Consider the following 26,662-nt stretch of genomic DNA (forward strand, 5'->3'; position numbering starts at 1 on the left):
ATACTTGTTGTTTTTTTTACCTCATTTGCACATTTATTTAAGTCAGATGTAGAGCCCGTGGCACCAGTTAAATCTCGACTGCAGATGGTTTTTACTTTGCTCATCAGTATATTGCTCATCAGCCCCTCAGAGGAGAGGCGTAATTGATTTGGCAACAGGTCTTCACCGACATTCTTCTGGATTTGATCTTGCAAACTAACAAGTGACTCCAGGAGGCACAAATATGTGCCTTTACTGGTGTCAGCGCAGCCAAGTGAGACGCTGCGACGAGACTACAAGGAGGAACTGACGATATAAGATATGAAAGTGATATCGATTTAAAAAATATTGGATTTAGCCAGCTATTTTTTTTTTTTTTTTAAGTTTCTCAATTTCCGTTTTTGTATTCCAATGAGAAAATAATTTTATTGTGAAACAGATTTCCTTTTTACTGGTTATTGTTTTAAGTTATTGATGTTATAAATGTCTGGGTAATTCGTAGAGAAGAATTTCATCAAGAAATACTGAAATTACTAGATTTTAGTATCATATCAATTGTCGTTTTGAGCTTAATGTTTTGTTTTTTTTGTCACATATTATTTTTTTTACCCGGTCTGGACTATATTCCTCATCATTCAGGTAGTTGCCCCTTTGGTTTGTCACTCCTTTTATGTCACATATAAAGCGTCCTACAGGCAGAATGACAAAAAGGAGCATCAATGGATAATTATCTGTCACTGGTGCTAGATAAGTGCGATGATGAGCACAAAAATAGACCAGCAAAGAAAAACTGCTGTGATCTTTTATCTTGGCAGTATAGTGGAATCAAATAATAAACGCCTGATGTTAAACTGCTGTCCTTTTTTTGTGCAAATGCATCTTTGTGCATTGACACTTTTGACAAACCTGTGTATGGTTAATGAGAAGTAGATCATTTTATCTCTTCTGTTAAATGTATTGCTACTTTTTTTTCTCTCCTGTTTTCTAACGGTACCAGTTTTAGTTTGTAGTGTGGAAGTGACATAAAGTTGAAGTTGATGATTTGCTATGATTGTTGTTAAAGATGGCAGATAAAGCCCTAATATGAATTTGATAGGTATTTTTTTGCGTTAGTGTTGCTTGTTATAGGATCTATTACAGTACTATCTTTAAGTATAAGACCAGAATGCACAGAGACGGCTGGGGTCCATTTTTCCTTTTTTAAATCTGAATACAACCCCTTTATTTCTTCTGTGCCACGTTCTTGCCTGATGAAATGACTAATGATTTATAAGAAATGTCAGAGGCAGCCACACCAGACCGCTGTTTTGTCCCCGTCAGAGCCAAGTTGAGCCCGAGGTAGGCAGCTATACCTATAAATCAATGCGTCTCTCTTCCCCTTCACTGTCGGTTAAAAGCCTAGATGGATCAACGGCTTCCGAAATTGTTGGCCATAATTATTGTCAATGGAGAAAAACCGAAAGTGGCGCTGACTCCTAACGGTGATCGTCTTTATATCTTAACTTTATATATTTAATGTGTCAGACATGACTCACCGTATACATTAGCATTGGGTATTGAAGTTATAGTCGGAATGGCTGATGAAGCTGCCACTCTTTGCCAAATTCAGGTCTTCTTATGAAACTTCACATTTTTAAACTGAGGGCGCCACCTACTGTGGTATAAAAGAAATGGACATGCTTCATGAAGCTTCGTCTGCCCATCACTAGCTTCAGTATGAGGGGAAATATTGACATTACTCATTATATAATTGTCTCGATGGTGAGTACCTCAAACTTGATTGGCTAAAATGGGCTTGGGATGTTCATTTTCCTATTAAAATCTGCAACAGAAAGTAAATGAATGATCACAATTAACCAACTCATTCATTCATAAATACAAATTATGTTGGTTATTGATTTGGCTTTTAAGTTTAACTAAATATTTTTTATTGGGGTTTGCACCAGAAATCTTTAAAGGATATTATGAATCCAAAAATAAGTCCTTAATTGGAATTAAAACGTCTTTAATCTAATTTAGTAAAGTCTTTAAAACGCATGAAAAGTAAGATTTTTATGTAAGTTTCTAATTTATGTTAAGATCTATTAAGCGGAGAGTCTCGCACCAGATGCACTTTACAGTAAACTTAAGTAAAGAAACTTTTTCTTTGGAAAGGTGTAAATTTTATGACTTTTGGCTGTCGACAAACTATTTTCTCTATTGGAGAAAACAGAACCAAGCAACAAGAAAGTTTTCACATCAATATTTGATTTGTTTTTTTCATCAATTTTAGTTTAGAGTAGTTTTGAGCAGTAGTTGCAATTCAATAAAAAAAAATAAAAAAATGTCTTTATATATATGTTTGTGAGTTCTTGTATAACTCCAGTTGCCTCGCTATGAAACCTTCGGAATAATCATAACCTGGATGAATCCGTATCTACATGGACATGGGCTTTGCTTACCCTTGTGTGTGCAGAGAATGATTTTCTCTAAGGTCTTAGACACTTGAATGGTCTCCAACCTTCACAACATCTTACTGAATGTATGTGAATTCTTGAGGTCCCTGTATTGCAATGTTTCCAAGTGTGTGTAACGTAAATCTATAATGTGCTGCATCTGAGTACGGACTGTTTTAAAAGTTTCGAATAAATACATAACAACACAACAGAATTAATAGCGAGAAAAAGCAAATCCAGCCATCACATTGGAAAGATATATTTGCTTCCTATTTCATCATTTACCTACCTGTTCGTGTAAGAGCTGCAGCTCTGCATGATGTTCGTTTTTTTATTCAATTTTGAAACCAGAATGAAATCATTTCAACATCACACTGTTACTGAAAGAAATGAGGGGGGGGAAAGGACTCCCAAGTCACACCACGTTCACCAAATTGACACCAGGAGAACGGCAGTGACACATGGATGAAATACACTGCAAGTACTTTGCATATAAAACATGACTTCAGATCGAGGTGTTACACGGTTTCCTATTTTGCCTTATTATGGCAAACGCAAGCGGCTCAGTTAGTCTTTACTAAATGAATTGGCTTTAAGAAGTTTTGCAGGCGGCTCAAAGTACATGTTTAAGATATTGTAATTATTTATACAAACACTCACAAGTTGTTTCTTGACCAAAAAGCGCTGAGGTAGTTTGTAAAAGTGTGTTTTTAAGTTTATTGAATTAAAGTTGTGGTTACGACATTGAATAAAACCCTTTGTTCATTTAGAAAAAAAACATTAAAGGGGAATTAATTATTGTTTCTCTGCTACACAAGGAAAGTAAAAGAGCAATTCACAGAATTGGGGGGAAAACTCATCAAATGTGCTTGCACTTGAGGATGCTGTCCTGTTGAGGGGTTAATAATTGACTCGTTTTTTTTATAAGTAGCAGTGAAGTGAAGTCATTGTGGAAGTACATAAAGCTGCATCTCATCCAGTGTCTACTTGAGAAGGCTACAGGAAGTCACGTACACATCCTGGCAAAATGACAGAATTTTACGGCTTTAAATAATATATCTACGACGTGCTTGTGGTTTAAAATAATCTAGAAATAAGATACATATCACGATACAGTATATTCTGATATTTGTTAATTGTACATTTTATTTTAAATATAAACCATAAAAGAAATATAAAATACAATTGGAACGCAAAATAAAAATAGATACAGTGCTGTTGAATATTGATACAGTATTGCCAAAAAAAACCTCACTATGTATTATTGTATCGATATTTTCTTACACCCCTAGTATCAAACTATAATTTCAACATCGACACACACTGTAGGTTAAGTTGATTTCTTACATTTTTTTGCATCACAAAATGAAAAGAAACAAAGCTTTACTATGCTTTGTTTGTTTCGTAATCTCTACTCCCCCTTATGTTGACTAAGAAATTAGACTATTTTCGGAGTATTCCATGTCATTTTTGAGTTACTTAAATTTTCTTCGTCCAAAAAGTCAAGCCAAATAACCTTCATGTGGACATGCATGTTTGCCTGTGGATCCAAAAATACGTGGATTACTCTGAAAATTATTCCAGCCCTTAGTTGAAATGAGAGTTAGTAGAAAATTAGTAAAATTTGAATTTTCATGAAGTACCCCTTTAACAAATCCCAAAATCAAAACTAAAGCTTTGTGTTTATTGTAACTGGGAGCATTGCTGCTCTATATCTAATATCAATGGTTGGTTTGTGTCTTAAGTGCTCTCTCATTGCACACTTATTAAACACTATTCTGGAGTTTAAATGCAAAAATTAAAGCGTTTGCGTCATCCTATTCATAGTCCTTAATTTCTGTTTCTATCAGCCATCAAGGGCTCATAGGAAAACTCTTTTTTTTCAATCCAATGTTTTATAAAAGGCCTTGCATTGATTTTGCTTTCCTTCATTGAAAAGCGCCTTTCATCAGAGTTAAAATAAATGTTAAACAAGTTAAACAGTCTTCGTGCACATTGACAAGAGAGAAAAGTGAAATGGTGAAGAGTGAGATGGATGGATATGAGATGACACTCGCGCTCAAAGGAGACGGAGAAGAATGTTACACGGCCAATCACGCGCCAGTGAATCCACTAATCATGCAAAACAAATTCAGTGTCAAGCAAAGCCCAACTGGCAAACAGGCTAAATACACGCCTCTGAGGCGTCCTGGGTCGCTCCTCTCTGTTGTGCCCTTTGCAGTCCCAATAGTGCAGCACACTTGGAGCAGCAGTGGACACTGGTGCTTAACTAGACATGATTTATGGATTAGAATATTCAATCATTTCACATAATTATTATGGGAATAAATACTTTATAAATATAGTTTAAGACTCCGATTTAAAGTGTGTGTCAAATTACAATTTAGGATTATTGTTATTATATTTTTTAAGCTAGCGATGCGCTAATGAAGCTTTATGAAACGGTGTTGTGTTGTTTAGAGGTCAGCAGGTGGCGCCATGAGTTAAAAAATGATGTGTTGTTTCATTGGAACAGTCGTTCAAAACAAAGGCAATTAGTGCAGAGACCGCCATCTAGTGGTGCTCTGACAATAATGACACTGTTTCGTGAAGTTTCATCAGAAGACATCACTAGCTGGAGTCTATCCCAGTTTCTTCAGGCGAGAGGCGGGGGACACCCTGGACAGGACACCAGTCTGTCACAGGGGCACACAAAGACATACAACCATTCACACACACACACTCATACTTACAAACAATTTCCTCAGTTTCCCAAGTGACATCTGTATGTTTTTGAACTGTGGGAGGAAACCGGAGTGCCCGGAGTAAAACCACACAACACAGCGAGAACATGCAGTTTGTCATTAATTAGTTAATGGACATTTTCTGACTATAACTCCTTCGGTTTGTGTTGAATAACTGGACATTCTTATCACATATTCTTGCAGCATCAGCGCTGATCTCCTCGTTTTAATGAATCATAATGGATACATTTGCATATGCATCATTACGAGCATAACAAGCGTCTATAACAAGATCACTGATGTTATAAACAACCCGTTGTTCCCCTTTCGTCAGGAGAATTTATGTGGCTTACATACCCGAGTTTCCCCTCGTCTCTACCGTCTCCTGGTGGGCTTCACGGTGACAGGAGGTTTGTGTTTGTGCGCCTCTTAATTAACTGCTATGGGGGAACAACGCAGAACTTCCCATATTTAAGTGAAGTGTTAAAGATTCCCAGGTGGCTGCAAAAACATCTCAATCCATCTGCAACCGCCCCACCCACCCCCCAGTAGTTTCAGGTGAAGTGTTTATCTTTTGCTTGTGAATTTATCTCTTTTACAAGGACAATTTTCTCCAGCATCTGTTGATTGACATGAATAATGAAAAGGATCCGAGGCCCGTGTTTCATCGATAAACCTTTGGCGTACTCTGTGTTGATGGTGTCTTGATCGGTTTATTCCATTCATCTGTTCGTTCTTAACGGAAAAGTAGCTGGTTGCAGACATCGATCTTGTTTTGAAATAAATAAATAAAAGGACAGTTTGTTGGACGCTTATCCAAACACCAGAATATTCCACTATATGTGCAGTAATTTAATACCAGTATCTTTATACTAACTAAATGTTTTATTAATCTTTCGCCATGTAAAATATCATCTTTCTTGACCTTTTTTTAATGTACCATCATTATATTCAGGCATCTTATCTTCATAACTCTACGCCCAATATAGTACTAATGCCCTTGAGTCCATGTTTGCATGTATCAACAGTGTAAATGAATGTTGACAAGCCTGTTTTAAATTCAACTTGGCTCCATTCTGTACTGCTCTCTTCTTTTGTTAAGTTCCTGTATTTCCTTTCTTGCATTTGGACTGTTGAGAAATGTATACAAAATAAGACACTTTAAAATATTTTCAAATTTTGACTAAAGCATAAAAAATAACACAACAGATCCAAGAATATTTTTAAAAATAAGAGCTAAAATAGCTGATACTTTATAATTTGTAGATATTTTTGTTTGTAATTATAATTAATTCTTAACATTAAACATTGAAAATGTAAGTTTAATATGCGTTACTAAAGATTACTTTGTCCTGGCTCTTAGGACCGTTACGACCGTTTAACAAATTAAAACAATATTTTGATTTCATTGTATAAATACACACTTATTTCTGTCTAAAGTGCACTTCAAATACACTCTGAATATTCCATCAGCCTTCAATGCATAAATGACCGGCTTTTATCTTGCCTTCACCGGAGATCCTAAAGATCTTGGTACACTTTCCAGTAAAAGAAAAAAAAAATAACATGACAGGAAAGAAGTAGGAAGAAAAAAGTGTCGCAACAGGGGACCTGTCATGATTTGTCACAATCCTATATATATAATGGCCATTAGCATTTTAAGGCACTCATTGCATACTTGATAACATCATGACAAGTGGCTGGTATTGCCTCCCGGTGTCTTGGGACCTTTTGACTAATACACTCGTATCAGAAGCTTCTTTTTTTTTAATCAAATAAGAACGTGATTCTTGTCGCTTTCATCATCAAATATAAATTCATAAATGCCTGAATTATGTAAAGAGCATGACATGTTACATTACCAAGACCCTGTTGAGAAATCTATTAATCATGAGATAATTGTAGAAACATTTTTTTTTATACAGTGCAAGATAAGTGACTTTGTTCAGGAGCCTTTTTTTTTGCAGATTATGTCCGTTATCTTTGCGACAAAGCAGTAACCAGTAAGCATACTTCATGAAAACCCAGCTCAAACTAAAGACCAAGACTATTCAAGACCTTGAAAGTAGTATTCCAGTGTTGTATTTGTATTTTTAGTAAATGGAAATGTTTTTTTTACTAATCACAAAATATGCACAATACCATGCTTGAGTAGAAAAATAATCATACTCCCCAATTTGTCTTGAGATAACTATCACAGCCAGAGACTGGGCAAGAAAGAAATAATCCAAGGCTATTGAGATCAAGACAACTCGGAGACTCTATAAATCGATCTTCCAAACATATTTTTGCTTAGACCTAGATTTTTCTCAAGGTCCTAGCGGGTTACATTGCACGATGAATTATCATCGTCGATATGTTTCGCTTTCAGCGCTTCACTGGGATGGAAAAGCGTTCTGTGAATTGGGATATGCTGTAATAAATTGTGATCTTATTTGCCATCAAAGTTTTCTCGCTGTTCTTTTTTATTTGAGCAGCTCTCGCTCTAGTCTTCGAAGGCTCTGTATGGTGGGGCCCGAGAGGGATATATAGATTTACCATAGTTGTGTTCCCGTCCTTGCTTTTCTTATGCAGCGACAGTCTGCATCATTATCTAGAAACAAATGTGTCGCTTGTTGTCTCAATTTGTTGTTATCGCGCAAGTTTATTCCCTTTTTTTTTTTTTTTCCTCTGCTGTTTGGCGGCGATGTGTTTACTGATTGGTGTTTTGATAATTGCAAGTAGGATTTTGCCACAAGCGCTCCTGCCTGCTCAGATGTATCACACTGAGCTATTGTTCTATTCAATGGCTGATTAAAGAAAACAAACAGGAATCTGAGTTATTTGCACATCTGACTGTGAGGAATAATGGCACGACTGTGCCGACGACATCTGGAGCCAGGGTTTTCTCCTTTCTGTACAGATTTTAAAGGGGTTTTTAAGAAAGATTTAACAAATTATTTCTCCTCTGTTTAATTGATATGAGTAAGTGCCATTTTCCTGTTTCCGCTAAAGTGCCTTTTGTTAAAAAAGAATCCAAAAACATCTTCTTTTTACATGGATGACCCCTTTTGATTCCTCTGAAAGTAGAAGCTCTGCAATCGTAGCTGTTCTACTGATCAATGACGGTGTTTCTACAAGATGAAACAAACAATACATAAGCGACAGATTCTCCATTGTGAAAGACCGGAGTTACGGCTCTTTTTTTTTTTCTTACTCAGTCCTATCACTCGTAATGACGGGGCAAACAAATTAAGTAATTTGAAGAAAAAAAAAGTTGGCATTTTCTTGAGGTGGCTGCAATAAATTCCGTTTTATCAAAGCAACATCGTCTTATAATTAAGACCATTTTAAGATGTATAAAGGTTCTTCATCTACGTTGATGATGTGTTGTATTTATTATATTGTTGGCAGAAAACACGCTATTATCTTATTGTATTGATTGTCGGGAATAACTGTAGAACATGCCGGAGAGGAGAATGGATTGCAGTGGCCCCCCCTGGGATCCCTGGGAAATAAGATGTATGGCTCATTTAAAGTAAAGCACTGTTTCCAGCGCACATGTTAAGGGTTCGGTACACGACCCATCAATAAATGTGCAGATATTGTACACATGAGCAATAAAAGCAATGGCATTTTAGTGCTTAATGGGAAATGAAGGAAAGCGCTCATTTCTCGCCTCCACATACACATCGGCGCGTTTCACTGTAGAACACACACAAAGGTCATCGGTACAATAACCCGCTTCCACTCTGCCTTGAAGTAATCCCGAGGGTGTCCCATAACAACTGGCTACAAACTATGCAACTCGGAACAGGACGCACTTACATCTGTCCATTGATTAAAATCAATATTGTCCAATCTCGTCAACAGCACTATCCTCGGCCTTCTGAACCCAAGGACTCGCGTGTGATGAAGCACAGCTTTGTTTGGTCCGATCCGTCCTTCTCTTGGTGCCACAATGTATGGAGCTCCAAGTTGTTGTTTTGTTTTGTTTTTTAATCCTGAGCAATGAAGAACTGCATCGATTTGACCTACCGAGCACGACTTGTTTACATTTCTTCAATCTCATGTGATGAGAGATTGTTATGAAACATTGTATCCATTTACACTTGAGTGTGCGGAGTGTCAATGTTTCATGGCATGTATGTTATTCAGAGAGTTTTGCGGCCCATTGATGCATGTATTTTTAATTGCGAAGCCTCTGCGAGTTGGCGGAAGAAGCGGCCCAGGGAAAGAGTGAACTTAACTCAGCCCAACTGTCCTGTCACTTAATTTATTTCTTCACCGTCTGCCTCGCTTGCTCTTGAACTCCAGTTCTGTCATTTCTCTCTGTGTGTCTGACTTGTGCTTGCAGACAATTACCGGGAAGTTACCATGATATATATATTTTTTTCCATGTTCATGCGAGTCGTCACCGAGGTCCAAGTTCTACCAGTGGAGATATTACTTTACTCTAAATGCAATTCCTTGTAAATTTCCATTTAATTTAAACTTTGACTCCGTGGGGGAGGATGCGTGGCTTATAGCTGAAATTAAAGTCTTGAATATAATCCTTTAACATTAGATTTAATTAAAGCCAACTTCAAATGAGAGCACATTTAAAAGCATTTTAGTCGATTATTGTTAGTGTTAACTAGGGCTGCAGCAATACACTAATCTCACAATATATATTTAGCTAACGATAGAAACATGATATGTTTCGATAAACTTCCATAATTTTTTATTTTAAGGCGACACTGGATTTTAGTGACATCTTGTGATTGTCTCAGAATTTTTTGGTTAAATGAAAAGAACAGAAATGTCCAAACATCAGCTGGAGTCGACTGTATCCTCTCATCCTCAGTCGTCACCGGGATCTCGGAGGATTTAATTGTTCCTTTAGCTCACTGCCGCCATCTAGCTGTCATATGTTTAATTAAAATACCAAAATGAACAAATGTTGTGAATATTTGCATGTTGGTTTTAATTTTTAAAAATCGAATTATTTTCATTTTACAAACACTTAATTGAATATAAATATAAACCAAAAACACATTTATCATAAAATGTGATTTGAAGGCCAAACAATGTTTTTTTTATATATATTTTTGTATAAAAAAAGAATAGTATATCGATACAGTCCTGTTTAATATCGATATGGTATGTTGAAAAAAAAAGTCTATATATTTTTTTTTCTCAATCCCCGTGTGTATAAAGAAAGGATTAAGATATTCTCCAAACATCACTACAGTTTTCACCCTTAAGGGAAATTTGTCAAATTAAGGAGCAATATTTATAGATTTATGGACTTGTTCTTTTTTCTCTTTTCTTTCCACCAAATCATCCCTTGTGAAAAAGCATTGTGGCTTAATGTGTTCGGGGTGTCATCATTTGAATTCCCAGAGGTTGGAGAGATTTTATTTTCCTCTTGCCAACTGGGGGGGGCGCAAACGCACACGCTTGCATCTTTCGACATGTCTGATCATCAAAGATGATCTAAAATCTAGTGAAAGTAGGGCATCTCTATGGCATAGTTAAAGATGCCGCCTCGGTGCAATGAGGAGCCTTTCATCTCAATTATTTTTACAGTATGTAATCAAAATGACGTTTATAATACATGTAACATTTCCCTCAGAAAGAGGTGGAAGAACACGGAATGGCGAAGAGTAGATCCGCGCCACACTTGAATTGTTCGCGGGGCAGAAACAAGGACAAACCAGTGTTGATGTAGATGGCCTGGAAACCAGATGGCTTGTGTCAGAGAGAGGAGGACTTGAGATGGAAATGGTTAAGAGATGGAGGCTGATGTGGCTGTCTGTAATGCGATATGGCAGATGCAATTTTATTTTTAGGACACAAGGCCCCAGAACGATAGGTTTTATAGGGTTTTGAGTGGGTTGATCTTTTTAAATATTCAACTTCAATGAAATATGAAGCATGACTTGAGGCCGTTTGGAATTCATAAGTCTGTTTGCCAGGACTGGGCCTGCATATTGAGAACTGTCGGAGACGGTCGGAGTGTTAAATACAAATCCAGAGTTGGCAGCGGAGACAATGGAGAGAAATATAAAACACTCGGGAGGAATATGCTGGAACCAATACATTGAGAAACAAATACAAATGCGTACTCTCCTGTTAAATGGATTAAGAACACTGAATTATAAGTGATATTTCCTAATTGTCTTCTAGTGTTTACAGCACATTGAATACGTTTAATCTGGGACTAGTTTAATCATTTTGTTCAACTCGGTTTTGTATGCGTTATTCGGGTCAAGTTTTAAATTAACCTATTTAGCTTGAATAAGGTTTAAGTTTGGCTTAAAGTTGTATTTTTAAAATAATTATGGTTTCAGTAAATATGTTTGGGGGAAGATACGAAGATAAACTATCTTTTATATCTTTGGTAGTTGGTTTATTACTTGGTGTAATAGATAGTTATATTTATTCGTCTTGTATTTGTGTTAAAGTTAAAGCATTTTAAATATTGTAAACAATATTTTGAAGTGCGAGTAGACCACTATAACTTGGTTGTTTTGGTAGTTTATTTAAGTCAAGGATTTGTAGCCCATGGTCTTTTTCATCTAAACACCAAAATAGAGAAATAATTCTGATTTCAATCTAAATACATGTATTTTTCCTTAAAACTGGGAATAAATGTGATGGGTATTTACTACTATGGGTATTTAAGTTTAACTTCAACAATAATTATTAAAAAAAAAGAAATATCTTTAAATATTGTCAGACGTTCCGCAAATTTGCCTTTACTTGGTAAAAAAAAAAATCAACAGTTCTGTAATATCTATATTCATTTAGATATTGAACGATATATTTTGTCGTGGACATTTCCATTAAGAATGTTGATATTTAAAAATGAATTCTGACACATTTTTACATGTCTCCAGCACCTTAAATTATCTTAAAAGCAGTAGTTTTTGAAAATGGCTTTTATGACTCAATTTTGGGTTTGGAATGGTGTAATTTCCTAAATTCTATGTTTGGCCTGTGCGAAAATATCTGCTTGAACACTCGCTTACAAGCTCGGATAAAGCCCCTCATTGTAGGCTTTTTTCTTTTCATCTCTCTGGTAACTTTAGAAAGTCTAGCAGTACTTGATGAGGTGACACCCTTAAGACTCTCTGGGCGGGTCCTCCATGCAAAGTTACATAGTGAAGAGCCTCGTTAAAATAACAGCCAGAGAGATTTAAACTATCATTACAGAAATGTTTTTCACTTTTACATAAAAGGGAAAATGTTACATAAATGTTCCATGAATTTTCTCTGGGGACTCCCGTTTCCTCCCACAGTCCTAACATACAGAAGTTGATAAGAAACATGGGGAAATTGGCATGTAGTTATGAGTGTGTGTGTAAGTAAGTTAGTAAGTAATTGATATTTATAGAGCGCTTTTCCAGACCAGGATCACAAAGCGCTAAAAAAGTCAAAACAATACTCAATAAAATATGTACTTAAAAGGTCAATATAACACCGAGAACAACAACAGGAGTTCCAGAAAATAAAGGAAAAGCCTGCGCAAATAAAAATGTCTTAAGTCTTAAGTCTTCTTGAGTGTGAATGGTTTTATGTTTTTTGTGTGGCCTAAAAAAGACTGGCTTCCTGTCCAGGGTGTCCCCCACCCCTCACTCAGATAATCTGGGATAGGTTTCAGCCCTCCTGCTAACCCTATACGGGAATAATCAGCAAAAAAATAATTTATGAATGTTACATATTGTTGCTTTAATAGTCCTGGTTGACTTTCTGTTTTTCCTTTTACCCAATACCTTCAATTTGCCTCAACTGTTCGAGCCGCGTTTTCCCTCATGTTCCATGAGATTGAACCACCAACAATCTATTCTGAACATGCAAGTCTTCATTGTTTCATTTCCTAAAGTGTCATGCGACTGCATTACTGCTCGTGCGCATCCATCACGCGAACCTCTTAGACGACCAGTTCATTCATCAGCGTTTCCCACTGATTGTTAACTGACAGACCAACAGACAGATGAACACACTTCCCCCGTCGGCAGAGGCATTTGCAAGCATATTTTAGCTCTGGTTGTGTGGAGCGCTATGAAGGAAGGATCAATATTTCCCTCTCCCTCTGAGACAGGTGTACACTGCTGGAGAAAAAAAAAGAAAAAGCGACTGATGGAATCTCTTAGTTATTAAGAGGCAACTGTGGTGAAATACATATGCATTAGCCGGCGACTGCTGGGCGGATTTACTAGTTGTGTCCACACAAACAACAACAGGTAGCAGGCAACCAATCTGAGACATGTTTAATTCATGCCACAGGCAGTCGAGTGAACTGGATTTACTCTGGTATCGGCGCACCAGCCAGTGTTTATTAGAAACACGTCTGTGTTTTTGTTTATCCTATGCAGCGGCGTGTGTCTGTCAGCCATGTCCGATGTGTGTGCGGCAGCCAGAGAGAGACGGAAAACCCCAGGAAGTGAGGCTGTTTCAGTATGGAGGAACATTCTCAGTCCATTACCCTGCATGTAAATATAATTAGAGGAAAGCAGGAGTAAAAGTCTGGGCTGTTAGAGCCATCTGCCAGGTGTTATTTTTTTTCCCCTTTTTTCCTCCGAATCAATTTATGATTTGCGATGCTTCCGCATTTGTCTAATGTGCATCATTTTTGTGAACTTTTGTTTCCAACGGCTGGTACTGTAGGCGGGTCCTCTTTACACCAATATTTGCAGTAGAAGTCTGGTTGCTGCCAATTTGTATGTCAGAACCTATTAAATGTGTTTTTATTCTCCTAGACAAACATTATGTTCCACAATTGAGACCTTCCACATACTGATTGTTCCTTCATTTACATTTTTTCTTTTGATGTATATTTTTTTTATTGCTCTCATGAGGACACTGCTGCCAGGACAGCGAGGATCTTTTTTTTATGTTTTTGAAGCATTGTTAAAAGCACCAAAGCATGCTAACGCAATGTCACGCTTCGCCGCAGCGAACAGTGACAGGGTTCCTACTGAAAGGCAGACGACTTGAGGGACATTTAGTTCATTCCGCTCAGATCTGCTGTGCTGCCCTGTTTGGTTTTAAGCGACGAGAACTCCAAAGACATATAGTTGCTCTTTTATTTTCCGTCTCTTTTTATCGTATTAAAGTACTACTTATTTTAGAACTCACTTCTTTCTGCCCATGAAACTTTTTTATTGCTGCTCTTTTCTCGATAAACTTTAAATCAGGGAGAAAGAAAAGGACAAACAATTTTCCTTCTCATGAAGTTTTGGAGGCTTGGTTGACGTTTATGTCTGCATTAAATGATAATGGATGAAACTAAATTTGAGATTTGCATATACAAAAGTGTCTTTTTGTGGCTTGAACATGCAAAAAAACAAACATATTTTAACTCAAGATAATGCTTGTTTTTCTATTGTTTATGGAATTTTAAAAAATGGAAAAAAGACAAACAACTTTTTCAATCTTCTGAATATGGACTGACTTGAAGCCAATGAACTTTTCCAGCGGTGAAAAGTTTGCATGTGGATTAGCTTTTTAAAAACAGTGATCATTTATCTCGAGGTCAAATCGATGTGATGGAAATGAACCTGCTGAAGATACTTTTTCTCGATATTCTCTATCTCGCTGAAAGATTTTTCCCCCACTTTTTATTTCCGCCTCTTTTATTCAACATTATTTCTATTAGTTGTTTCAACCGATAATCTGGGAGTACACAGTTCACTGACCCATGCAAGATACTGCTTTAAGATGTGTCATTAGTCAAAGAAAAACAAAACACAAATGTACTTTCTAGGTCATGATTCAAGCAGCAACTTGGAAAGAAGAGCTTGATTTATTTTAGTGTGTTGCTCACTTCATGGTGAGAAATACACATGCTGCATTTTCTTATTTTTCAGCGAGCATGAATCACCGCTCTCTTCCCAGAATGATCAAATACCGAAAACTTAACTTCTAGATAGACGAAGGGCGGGGGGGGGGTGTCCAAATGATAGCAAAAGCTTATCTGCCGTACTATTTGAAGGGCTAAATGCAAATGGGCCAAATGATCTCACATGGAACATGTAAATGAGCACCACAGTTTATGCAGAAAGCAAATAAAAACAAATTATGGTCCATGTGTTTTTTTCCATTGGACAGTGACATTCAATTTCAGCAGAAATATGATCCTTGTATCCATTTAATAAACCAGCAGGGTATTTTCCATTAATTAGCTGATGTTTTCTGCTTGTGCCATTTGAAGTTGATTATTCTGCTCTGGTAGGAATGTTTTAGCTTTTCTGTGTCAGTTGCTTGCTCAAGTGCTAGGAGATGTGTTTTTGTAGAAGGCAGATTGGGAAAGTGAAGGAGTCTGATACCACTTCAACCATTATTTTTGGCTACAACCACTTGTCTTTTGCGTATGAAAAATGGGGGATCCTTTTAAAAAAAAAAAAATGAATGGGAAGCACCGATGGCTACATCTTAAATGATTTAAAATAAAATAAAAGCTATTCAATGTTATGATCTAGTGTAAATATCTGTAATGAATTTAACTCAATTTAATTATAGATCCAATGACACAATTCCCTTTTGTGTTATAAAATATATATAGTTGAATAATCTTTGGACTTGGTCTTTTTCCTTAAAAATATGTATTAAAAAAAAAACAACCAAATTTAAGAATCTGCCTTGAAAAGTATTTTTTCTCTGACTTGTTTGGCAGATATTTGGTCAAGAACACTGGATGTTATATAGCAGGTTGCAACAATTTGTAATAAAGTTTTCCGATTGTTAAAAAACAGGGATACGCATTGAAATCCTGTGGTTAGCGGCTATATCACAGAACCTTTTGAAAGGGATACATTTCACTGAAAAACGGAACCATTTTCCTGCTGCGCTACCAATCATGGGTAATCTCAGTCTTTTTTTGTAAATATAAAGACATATTCTTTCACTTCTAGTTGGCTCTTGAAATGTGTTGAAGACCATTTTTGCCAAAGCCATTTAAGTGGTTCATGTATTGCTTTTTAAGTGCAGTAAGTCTCTGTACCACAAGCGAAAAATATTGTCTTTTCTTTGGCTTAAATAATAACAAATCATTATGCTACTATGCATACTTGTCAGAATAAGTCCTGATGGGCAAATGGGATATGATCTAGAAAGCAGCCAGGGCTGATGTATGGGGTGGACGGTTGTCGGTAGAATAGATTTTCACCCCTTTAAGTTGAATTGCTTGTTCCCACCAAATGCTCCAAAGTACTCTAGTGTCCCTTGTCCATGGGGGACACTAAGACTCTAGCCTGCCTTGTCTCCCCACAACTACCCGCTGCATTATTTCAACAATGGCCTCCGTAGAGGAGTTAATGGTATTTTCTGTTGAGCCTTTTTTGGATTTAATCCTCTCCAATGAAAGGTTCACCTCCTAATTTGTTTACGGTGAAGACTCCCCGTCCTCCAATCCAATCGGCAGCACCATCATCATGTCACTTTTATCTACTCCAATTGAACTCCTATAGGATCCCGATGTCATCCCCCCCACCCTTTGGTGGAAACACACTATAAAGGCAGCTTCATACCTTTGTCTAATGATGAGTTTTCGAGAATAAAAACAGTATAACGACATACAATATGAATCCAACCGAAGTCCACTGATGTTGCTTCTGCCTTCTCTGACCTGCCAAGATAGTTTGCTTTAAATGTAACTCACTTCCCTGTGAACCAGACACCAAGTTCTTCTTGTGGGTAGTGAGCCCTCGGGAAGCAAAAGTAACCATATTGCTCTGCCCCGCGGTGCTTAGTGGTTAACCCAGCCAGGCACACACTGAAAGCCCCTTCATCCTGTTGTGTCTCTTTAAAATTTCAGTGAGAAGGTATCAAGACGAGGAAGGAAAAAGAAAGCTTGTGTGGCAACTTTTTTGAAGTAAACTCGATAAAGAATGGGGATTCCTAACTCATATTTTAATCAAAAATAAAAAAAAGAAGGGATTTTGAAAGTAAATTGAAGATTTAAGGGCTTATTTCTACAATATAAAAAAGTTCTATATAAATGAATAGAAAGTTGAGCCTGCGATTCCTTACCGCGGTAACAAAAGGCACCTACACACAACACGCTGAAAAACACCTGCTCCCACATCTTGACCTGGTCACAGACAATAACTGAAGCAGTAAACTAATTTATTTTCAAGGACATATACCAGCGTATTGCTGTTAAAAGTGTTGAATGTAGACGGATAACGATGACCCTGGAATTTAGGTAAACAACATCCAGCTGCAGACTTCTTTTTTTTTTTTTTTTTGGTGGAAATGAGTTCTTCGAGGTTTCGGCTCAGTATCGTGCCCTTTTCTGCGTGTTCTTATTTCAAGTAAATTGTGTAGAAGCCGGCCGAGATTTTTTCCCCCTGATTTGTTGACCTATTTCAATTCCTTTTTGTTGCAGCACACAACGCAGGCGCAGTTTAATCACTGCGACAAATCAATTATATTGTCCTGCAGAAACTGGTAATGATCATTAAAGTCCTCTTGTAACCTGTAATAGGCATCTGAGGACTGCGGAGCCGCTCCATTCACTGACAATTGAAGCACTTACTTACAGTGCTGGTCTTTATACTGGACACTCTGGTTGAATTTCTAGTTTTTTAATGGTTATTTTAGTTGCACCAAAATTGGTTTAATTAACTGAGGGCTCCTGGTGTGCTTTAGCGATGATACCAGCAAGTGGTTGGTCCACCACAGATGGTAAAGTCGATTAATGCTAGTTTTGTGACCTACAAAAGTGTTTAAGATAATATAAGGAATAGATTATAAAACTGATGTCAATGGAAAGGAATTGGTTTTGAAAAGAAAGATGAAGATGAATAAGATGAATTCATAAAAAAGAGTTTAGGATTTATACTTTTTGCTAAGCCTTTGAGTTACATTGTTATAGTAGAGGTTTGACGCCATTGCCTTAAAGATTTTGTCAAGAAGTTTTCTCTTTTAAAAGGTCAACTGTCATGTCAATGTTTTGTTTTTGAAAGTGGAGAAACCTTAAGCAGAAAGTACATTTATCAATCCATTTACATGGATGGAATGATTCACCTAATTTCAGGTTTTGCTTGGTCATAATAACAGGCGTTGACCTCCAGGAGTAAATGCCAATTAGAACATTTTATGTCGCAGCTTGTGGTTCAGTCCGAATGTGCAAAAATGTGTTTAATGGAAAAATAAAGGATTCCCTGGGTAAAGTAGTAGATATACTTTTAGCTGCATTTTGTCTTCATTTTTCATAATTAACTGTTGGTTGGATCATCACTGATCATATATTTTTAAGTGTTAAACTTAATCATGTGAGAGACAAAAATGCTAAATTCCAGGGCAACACATTTTTGTTTGTCCCTACTTTAGCAAATATGTCAATCTAAATACAATGTATTATTATAACATTGCTACACTGTATGTACACTGTATGTTCCCCGAAATCCGGAGTAAAAGTATCTGGATATGTAGTAAAAGTATCTGGATGTTCTGTTCTATGTTAGTCTTTGTATCCTTTGTCTTTGTTGTTTTTCTTTAATCTATGTTCTTTATCTTTAGACTTAGATTGTATCATCTTGTTCTTTCTCTTTATTTCTCTTTGTTCTTGTTCTTATTTTATTTTGATTTATTTTTTCGTGAAAAATTGCTGTATTTGCTGTGGCTATTGGGGAAAAAAACAATTTCCCGAAGGAGACCTCCTGAGGGATCAATAAAGTTCTACCTTACCTTACCTTATCAGTGTAGTTCTAGGTGTCGAAATACCCGGGGTTAGTTTTAGTCGTCCAACACTGTTATGAGCGAGGCGACACTTGATGATCACGATGGTTTTGACGTGCAAACATTTTGTTTACCTGATGCAGAGAGAGCAAGAAAGTGTGAAGAAGGAATAATAAACAGCCTCATCCAAAGCACAACAGACTTACTACTTATTTATTTATTCAGAGTTTACCAACATTTTCGTCGCCGTGGACCACATAAGATCGTCAGTTAGTACAACCATAATTCATACATAAAGTGCACCAGATGGACTGTCAATTTTGGAGAAAATAAAAACATTGTAAGTGCGCCATATAGTCCAAAAAATACATTAATTATGCTGCATTGCGTGTTTTTTTTTACTTGCTTTAAACATTGAATTTACTTGAGCCAACAGTATGTTTTTAAAGCTCTTAGGCATTAGCTTTGACATGTATATATACATTTATTTATTTTTCTGTGCGGGCTAGTATCAAAAACGTGGTTGACGTACTCGTGGCGTTGTAACCTGTGCTGTGTCTCAAATCGCATACTAGCGTACTAAAAGTTAGTATTTTTAGTACGTTAGTGTGTCTCAATTCTTAGTATGCGAAATTTAGTGCGCCATGCATACTAAATTGGCATACTAACACGCCCACAAAACTAGCATGGTTCAATGGACACTAACCATACTAAACAGCCGCCATTTTAGTGACGTTTTAAACGGAAGTTACGTCATATATAAATGCATATATATGCATATACTTAAATGTGTATTTTCAGCAGCAGTAGGAGGATAAACACGTCTTCGCTGCTGATACCAGCTTAAATATCTCGCGATTATTTAGATTCTCATAATTTTTCTTTATTTCTTTTTCCAAAGTTGCAATACGTGCTGCCAGCAGGTGTCGATAGCGTTCAAACAGCTGGTTGAAACATCGTTAAATAGAAGTAGAAGAAGAAGCTGTCATGTGATTTCCGGTTAGTGTGTAGCTTCAGGGTTTGATTTGAGACGTACTATCTGCGGAGAATTTGCGTACTAGTTAGTATGCATACTAAACTGATGCATACTAACTTCTAGCATACTTAGATTAGTATGCGATTTGAGACACAGCACTGGTCTTACATGGCAATTTTCAGCTTCAAATTTGACGAGAGGGAAGATGGCCGTTGACACGAATACGTGTAATTATCATGTTGGAAGGATTTCTCCGGAGGCGCCGACATCTTACAAATGAAGGTCAATTTAGTCGCTCATTAATTGACACCGATGCTCGGGATTGTAGCGCTCGGGCTAAACCTGTGCAACCATGTGTGGAATATGAAGACGGCGACGGAGGCTACTCTTCTATTCATGCGCCGCTGTAATCCCAGTGTCTCTTGGACCAAGTACAGGCCCTTTAATCAAAGCATATGTCAACTACTTAAGAGCAGCGCTCAGGGGAAACCCCGGGCTATCGCTGCACAAGTACTGCAATCCAGGTTGTACTTGACTTGTTCGCTGGTAAAGTTTTGGGGTCAGTGGCTGTTTAAAGAGGTGTAATGTGTCAGATGAGCCATGTTTTACATTTCTCGGGCATGTTTTCACAGCTGTGGTGACAGTTTGAATTGAGCAGCTATCTGGGCTTCAAAGGGCAGCGAAGGTGCCAAGACTGGCAGAAAGAAACGGAGTCCGCTCTTTGATCGCGCTCAGTTCTAGAGGCCACGGTTGAAAAGAAAATGCTTTTTCAAATGCATCCTGAAAGACTTGAAAAACACTCGTTAACAGAACTAGCTTCGACCTGGTTATGTGTCGACTCTGAGTGTTTTCTAAGAACATGTTGAATATATTGTGTATATATATGGTTTCTTGTCCTTGTACTCTACTATAATTCACTGTGTTTCATATCAATTGTCTTTGTCCTCATTGTGATCTTCATATTCACATCTTCTTCTTTACCTTTGTCTTCCTCATGTTCTTCTATGTCCAAGTCTTATTTTGTCGTGATCTTAAAAAATTCACACCTTTCCATCAGTGTCTTTGTCTTCCCTTTCATCGGTGTATTTGTCTTCTTCAGTGTTTTTGACTTCCTTTCCATCAGTGTATTTGTCTTCCCTTTCATCAGTGTCTTTGTCTTCATTAGTGTCTCTGTCTTCCTTTTCATCAGTGTCTTTGTCTTCTTCAGTGTTTTTGTCTTCCTTTTCATCAGTGTCTCTGTCTTACTTTTCATCAGTGTCTTTGTCTTCTGCAGTGTTTTTGTCTTCCTTTCCATCAGTGTATTTGTCTTCCCTTTTCTTCAGTGTCTTTGTCTTCATCAGTGTCTCTGTCTTCCTTTTCATCAATGTCTTTGTCTTCTTCAGTGTTTTTGTCTTCCTTTTCATCAGTGTCTCTGTCTTACTTTTCATCAGTGTCTTTGTCTTCTGCAGTGTTTTTGTCTTCCTTTCCATCAGTGTATTTGTCTTCCCTTTTCTTCAGTGTCTTTGTCTTCATCAGTGTCTCTGTCTTCCTTTTCATCAATGTCTTTGTCTTCTTCTGTGTTTTTGTCTTCCTTTTCATCAGTGTCTCTGTCTTACTTTTCATCAGTGTCTTTGTCTTCTGCAGTGTTTTTGTCTTCCTTTTCATCAGTGTTTTTGTCTTCCTTTTCTTCAGTGTCTTTGTCTTCTTCAGTGTTTTTGTCTTCCTTTTCTTCAGTGTCTTTGTCTTCTGCAGTGTTTTTGTCTTCCTTTTCATCAGTGTTTTTGTCTTCCTTTTCATCAGTGTCTTTGTCTTCTGCAGTGTTTTTGTCTTCCTTTTCATCAGTGTTTTTGTCTTCCTTTTCTTCAGTGTCTTTGTCTTCTTCAGTGTTTTTGTCTTCCTTTTCATGAGTGTCTTTGTCTTCCTTTTCATCAGTGCCTTTGTCTTCTTCAGTGTTTTTGTCTCCCTTTTCTTCAGTGTCTTTGTCTTCCTTTTCTTCAGTGTCTTTGTCTTCCTTTTCTTCAGGTGTCTGTCTCCCTTTTCTTCAGTGTATTTGTCTTCCTTTTCTTTAGTGTCTTTGTCTTCCTTTTCTTCAGTGTCTTTGTCTTCCTTTTTTCAGTGTCTTTGTCTTCTTCAGTGTTTTTGTCTTCCTTTTCATCAGTGTCTTTGTCTTCCTTTTCTTCAGTGTCTTTGTCTTCCTTTTCATCAGTGTCTTTGTCTTCCTTTTCATCAGTGTCTTTGTCTTCCTTTTCATCAGTGTTTTTGTCTTCCTTTTCATCAGTGTCTTTGTCTTCCTTTTCATCAGTGTCTTTGTCTTCCTTTTCTTCAGTGTCTTTGTCTTCCTTTTCTTCAGTGTCTTTGTCTTCCTTTTCATCAGTATCTTTGTCTTACTTTTCTTCAGTGTCTTTGTCTTCCTTTTCATCAGTATCTTTGTCTTACTTTTCGTCAGTGTCTTTGTCTTACTTTTTTTTCAATGTCTGTCTTCCTTTTCATTAATTTGTAAGTCTTCTTCTATGGTGTTCCTCAAAGGTTTTTCTCACACCTTCTTGATTGTCTTTGTCTTCCTCATTTTCTTCTATGTCCAAGATACATTTTGTCATGATCTTCAAATTCACACCATCTGTATTGTCTTTCACCCTTTTCTTCAGTGTCTTTGTAATCATTTTCATTAATTTTCATGTTTTCTTCCGTCTTCTTCGTTCTCTCTTTATTGTCCAAATCGGTTTGTCGTAATCACCAAACTCACACCTTCATTGTCTTCATTTTCTTCAATGGCTTGTTCTTCAATTCTGTCTTGTTCTCGTCACTGTCTTCTTTAGTTGTGTTCCTCAAATTCACACCTGATTCATCGTCATTCACTTTTTTATTTTCTCTCTATTTGTCCAAGTCTTTTTCTTTGTGTACTTTTTCATTGTGTCTTATTCATCGTCTTCATCCTTTTTCTGCATTGTTTTTCACCCTGATCTCCATTGTTTGGTTTCGACTTACAGTAATTCTCTTCATCTTTTCCCTTTTTTTTTTCTTCTCATTTTCCGTTTCCTTCATTGTCTTCCTTTTTTCTTCATCATCGAAATCTTCTTTCCCGCCTCATTCTTTTAATTCGCACCTTGAGTTTCTGAATCGAAAATCTCGTGAAACATTTGCATCAAAACAAGACCTTTCGTGGGAAGCAGCATTTCTTGCTAAATAAATCTCTGACAGTCTTCAGCGAAAGCTTTGTTTTTTGCATTTTCTGTTTGCCTGGAAACGAGGTTTATTTGCAAACACACTGTTCCATAAAAAAAAAAAAAGATGATGAGGAGATTAAACTTAAATCACAGTGAGATGTTGTAGTTTTTAATGCGACTTGTGCAGCAGGTAATTTGGACGTTTCCAAAAAACATAGATCCGAGTCAATGGCATTTAAAGAGATTCAACAACTCGTGTCACTATTAATTTTCAGTATTTTTGGCGAGTCGCACTCCCAATTAAAATTCTTTGAAGCTTTTTGTTTACCCGGTGCATGCGTGCGGTCGCCCTCGCACCCACATATGTAATCAAAACGCACACCCTTCTTAATTTTACAGTTGGTTCTTTCTTGTCTGCTCTCTTTCCTCTCTCCATCCTTATTTATTTGTCAGGGGTTGTGTTCAGGGACGTCCCTTGTCATTCGTCAGCGTGGCCCATAAAACATATTGTCATGACTGACTGGCTACGCTCCAAACTCATTACCGATTGGCTGACAGAGCAGCTCGCTCTGTTCTGCTCTGCTGTGCTTGACTCCTGTTTGCCAGACATTTCAGGCTCAGGAAACTTTAAATGCAGCGGAGTCATTCCGAGCTCCATTCCTCTCAGCCTAGCGCTCAAGGTCACATGAATATGGATTTACCCTCTCCCTTCCAACGTGCACATACTGATGATGAAGTCTAAGATCTACTCAAAGGGATTATAATTCAGGATGTGGGTCTGATCTGGCCCTCGATCTGTTCCACTGTACGTGCGCGTTTTGGGTCGCAAACACACCGAGGGGTGGAGGAGCGAGCGCGAGGTGCCGACTGAAAAGAAAAGAGTCATTGTGATTACCGGGGGGGGCTTAGTGGGAGGGTGTAATTGCAACGAAAAACAGATTTGCATATTAAAAAAGGACACGGAGGATTATTGAGTTGTTGCTGTGCAGGTTTGACAGCTGAAGTCACGATGTGTGTGTGTTCGCGTCGTTCACGCCGGTCATGTTTCTCCTTCGCATGATTACGACACCTTCTCTGCGCCGTGTCTGCTTCGAGCTTCTGCAGTGCAACGACAGGGTTCCTTCACCCTTGTGATATCTATGGGGAAACAAATGTGTTCGAGGTATCCCTTGTGTCGTCTCTGGGTCAAGGTGAACGACCTCCCTGGCTTCCATAAATGCAGTGGTGGAAGTCGTTCACCTGAACCCAGATACAACCCAAGGGATACCACAAACGCATTTGTTTTCTTCACACCACTGTGTCACCTTGACCCTGAGATAACACAAGAGTTAAATAGTCTTAAAAGGCATTTAATTCAAGAGTCTACAAAGTAATACATTAATATGTATATATAAGTTTGAAATAAAAAATTCAAAACATATGATGAATAAATATTTGGTTCTTTTAACCCTCAAAATATTCTGTAACATTTATTTAATTTATTTACAAATAGTTTATTAAAAAAAAACATAATAAACATAATAATAGTTAAACCATCAAAACAGTTCAGTGTAAATTCAAGGAGAATTCTCTTCCCAACCAATGTACAAGGTTAGTTTTAGTTTGTGCAGGAAATTGTATTTTGTTGCATATTATGTTTTAAGATATAGTTCAACCCAAAACTGTAATTCCACTCATTTTCTACTCATCATCATGTCGACTAAGGGATTATTGTCAGAGTAAACTGTTGACAAAAATTAATATCTAGCGACCAATGCTCACCAATGCTGCTCTTTGTACAAAAAAACAACAGCAAAAAACTTCCAAATACTTTCACATATGGAATTGAAAAAAAAAAAGGTAAATAGGTCTATATTTTAAACTTGTTTTTAGTGGAATGTCTCTCAGAGTAAATCTTTCACAAACTCACACAAGCTTAATAATGGAGATTTATTGAATTATTTAAAGCAATTTGTCATGTACAGACGAGCAGTATGGAGGGGTTTGGATGTTTTTTGTGGTGTGTGTTTTTGAACGGAGACAAGTTAGCCATGGTCGCTACATTAGCAATGAACATCCAATTCTATTTATAACTCCAAAAACCCTTAGTCAACATGAGGGTGAGATTTATTTTGGATGAAGCATGCCTTTAAAAACATGTCACCTGTACAATGATTGCAATGTTTTTGATTTTTGTTTTGCTTTATCTAGTTGGTCTTACACCAATGGATCAAATTAAATGTTCCTTAAGTTGTAGGAACCCTGAACCAAATCATTCTTTCAAACCTTTTCTTCCCGACTCGATCAACCGCCCTGCTTGTTACCTTCACAACGACTCGCTCTTTCGTCAAGTCGTGCACTCATTTCTGCTTCCCTTTATCCACCCAACAGAAAACAACAAGACCCCGGTACAGTGGTCTCACTCCCGCGACAGAGCCAACGTGACGGCTGCAGCTGCCAAGGAAGCCGGCGTCGAGGGCGAAGTCGCTCCGTCGCTGGTACCCTCCTCGGCTCGGCCCGCCGGCCGCCCGGAGCCGGGACGCAGGCCCAGGAACGCTCCCGATCGCAGCTGCGCTCGCGAGCGCGAGATCCCGGCGGCGAGGGAGGTTGCCGGGCCAAGAGAGAGGGAGTTGAAAGTGGCGCCTGCAGCGCTCCAGCTGTCCTGCGCTGGTACTGCGTCCGGTGGCGACGCGAACAGCGAGTCGGGTGTCGAGGCCCTCCTGGAGAAACTCCGAGCTTTGTAACCGAAGCTTCATCTTACGCTTGTTGTTCGACATACTTAACTATGATAGAAGAAAAAAAAACTGAAAAATATATATTTAACCAAATAAAGCAATGTAAAAAATATATATTCTTAATTAAACACATTCCTGAAGAAGAGATAGATTTTCTTCCTCTCTATTTTTGTAACCATCAGTGAGTGTGAGCTGTCAGGTTATTTTTTCATACTCGTGTTGTTCTCTGTGTGTGTTAGTGTTTTTTCTTATTCCTGTCAGAATGTCTACGCTGTTCTTTTTTACTTCTCGACTGTCAGAGCTTTCTGTCCAAAAATATTTTATTAATTGATGAATTTTATATCCAAATTTATAATAAAAATTTAGCACAATAGGTTTGTGTGTATTTATTTTTATTTTATTTTCCACCTGAATAAATGTACATTTTATTTTAGTGCTTTAGTAGCTAATAATTAAAAAGATGAACTTCAGGAAGAAGTGTCTTCTTTTTCAGCCCACCAGATGGCACTGTGTAATCTGTAGGGTTTTTTTAGCCCCGATAGAGCCTCTCAAAGTTGGATCGGGTATCGGTGAATAAGGGTCAACGTTGTCAATGTTGTTGTCTGTCAAGATGAACATTGATCTGCTTACTGTGAAGACTCTTCAATGTTGGTGTTTTTGAAGAGTTGACACCACTGACTTGATTAAGAAGCGTCGTACCCAAAAAAAACAAAAAAACACAAGGACAAAACAAAGCCGTTAACTTCTTCAGGGACGAGATAAGATTATGGTCTGGACGATGTGAAAGCATCAAAATCAACGTATTTCTTTAGAACCATAGTTCTGTCTACCCTCCTGTATATACTGTATATTATATATATTTGACTTGAACATTTTGGTTCAATACAGAAGAATCTTTATTTAATTGTTTTTTTATATTTCTAGCATGAGTTGTTTTACTGTAGGCCAAGAAGGTTAATATTACTTACTTAAATACAACACTTGTTTTGGTTCTGTATCGGTTGATACCCTAAGTCAGGGGTGTCAAACTGGTTTTCACCAG

General features: G+C 37.5%; 1 protein-coding gene across 3 annotated transcripts in view; it reads left to right on the top strand.

Annotated features, from left to right (window-relative positions):
- The window catches only part of LOC148076567 (protein diaphanous homolog 3-like), an 81,612-nt gene extending 55,619 nt beyond the window's left edge, over positions 1–25,993 (top strand). For all 3 annotated transcript variants that reach the window (XM_087793929.1, XM_087793931.1, XM_087793930.1), the window contains one exon: positions 25,277–25,993. In XM_087793929.1, coding sequence (XP_087650055.1) covers positions 25,277–25,629 — 353 coding nt within the window. In that variant the 3' untranslated portion in view covers positions 25,630–25,993. The remainder of the gene's footprint in view (positions 1–25,276) is intronic.
- The last annotated feature ends 669 nt before the right edge of the window (positions 25,994–26,662 follow it).

Source organism: Callionymus lyra, chromosome 6 (genome assembly GCF_982586985.1).
Source record: "Callionymus lyra chromosome 6, fCalLyr1.hap1.1, whole genome shotgun sequence".
Classification (NCBI taxonomy): Eukaryota; Metazoa; Chordata; class Actinopteri; order Syngnathiformes; family Callionymidae; genus Callionymus; species Callionymus lyra.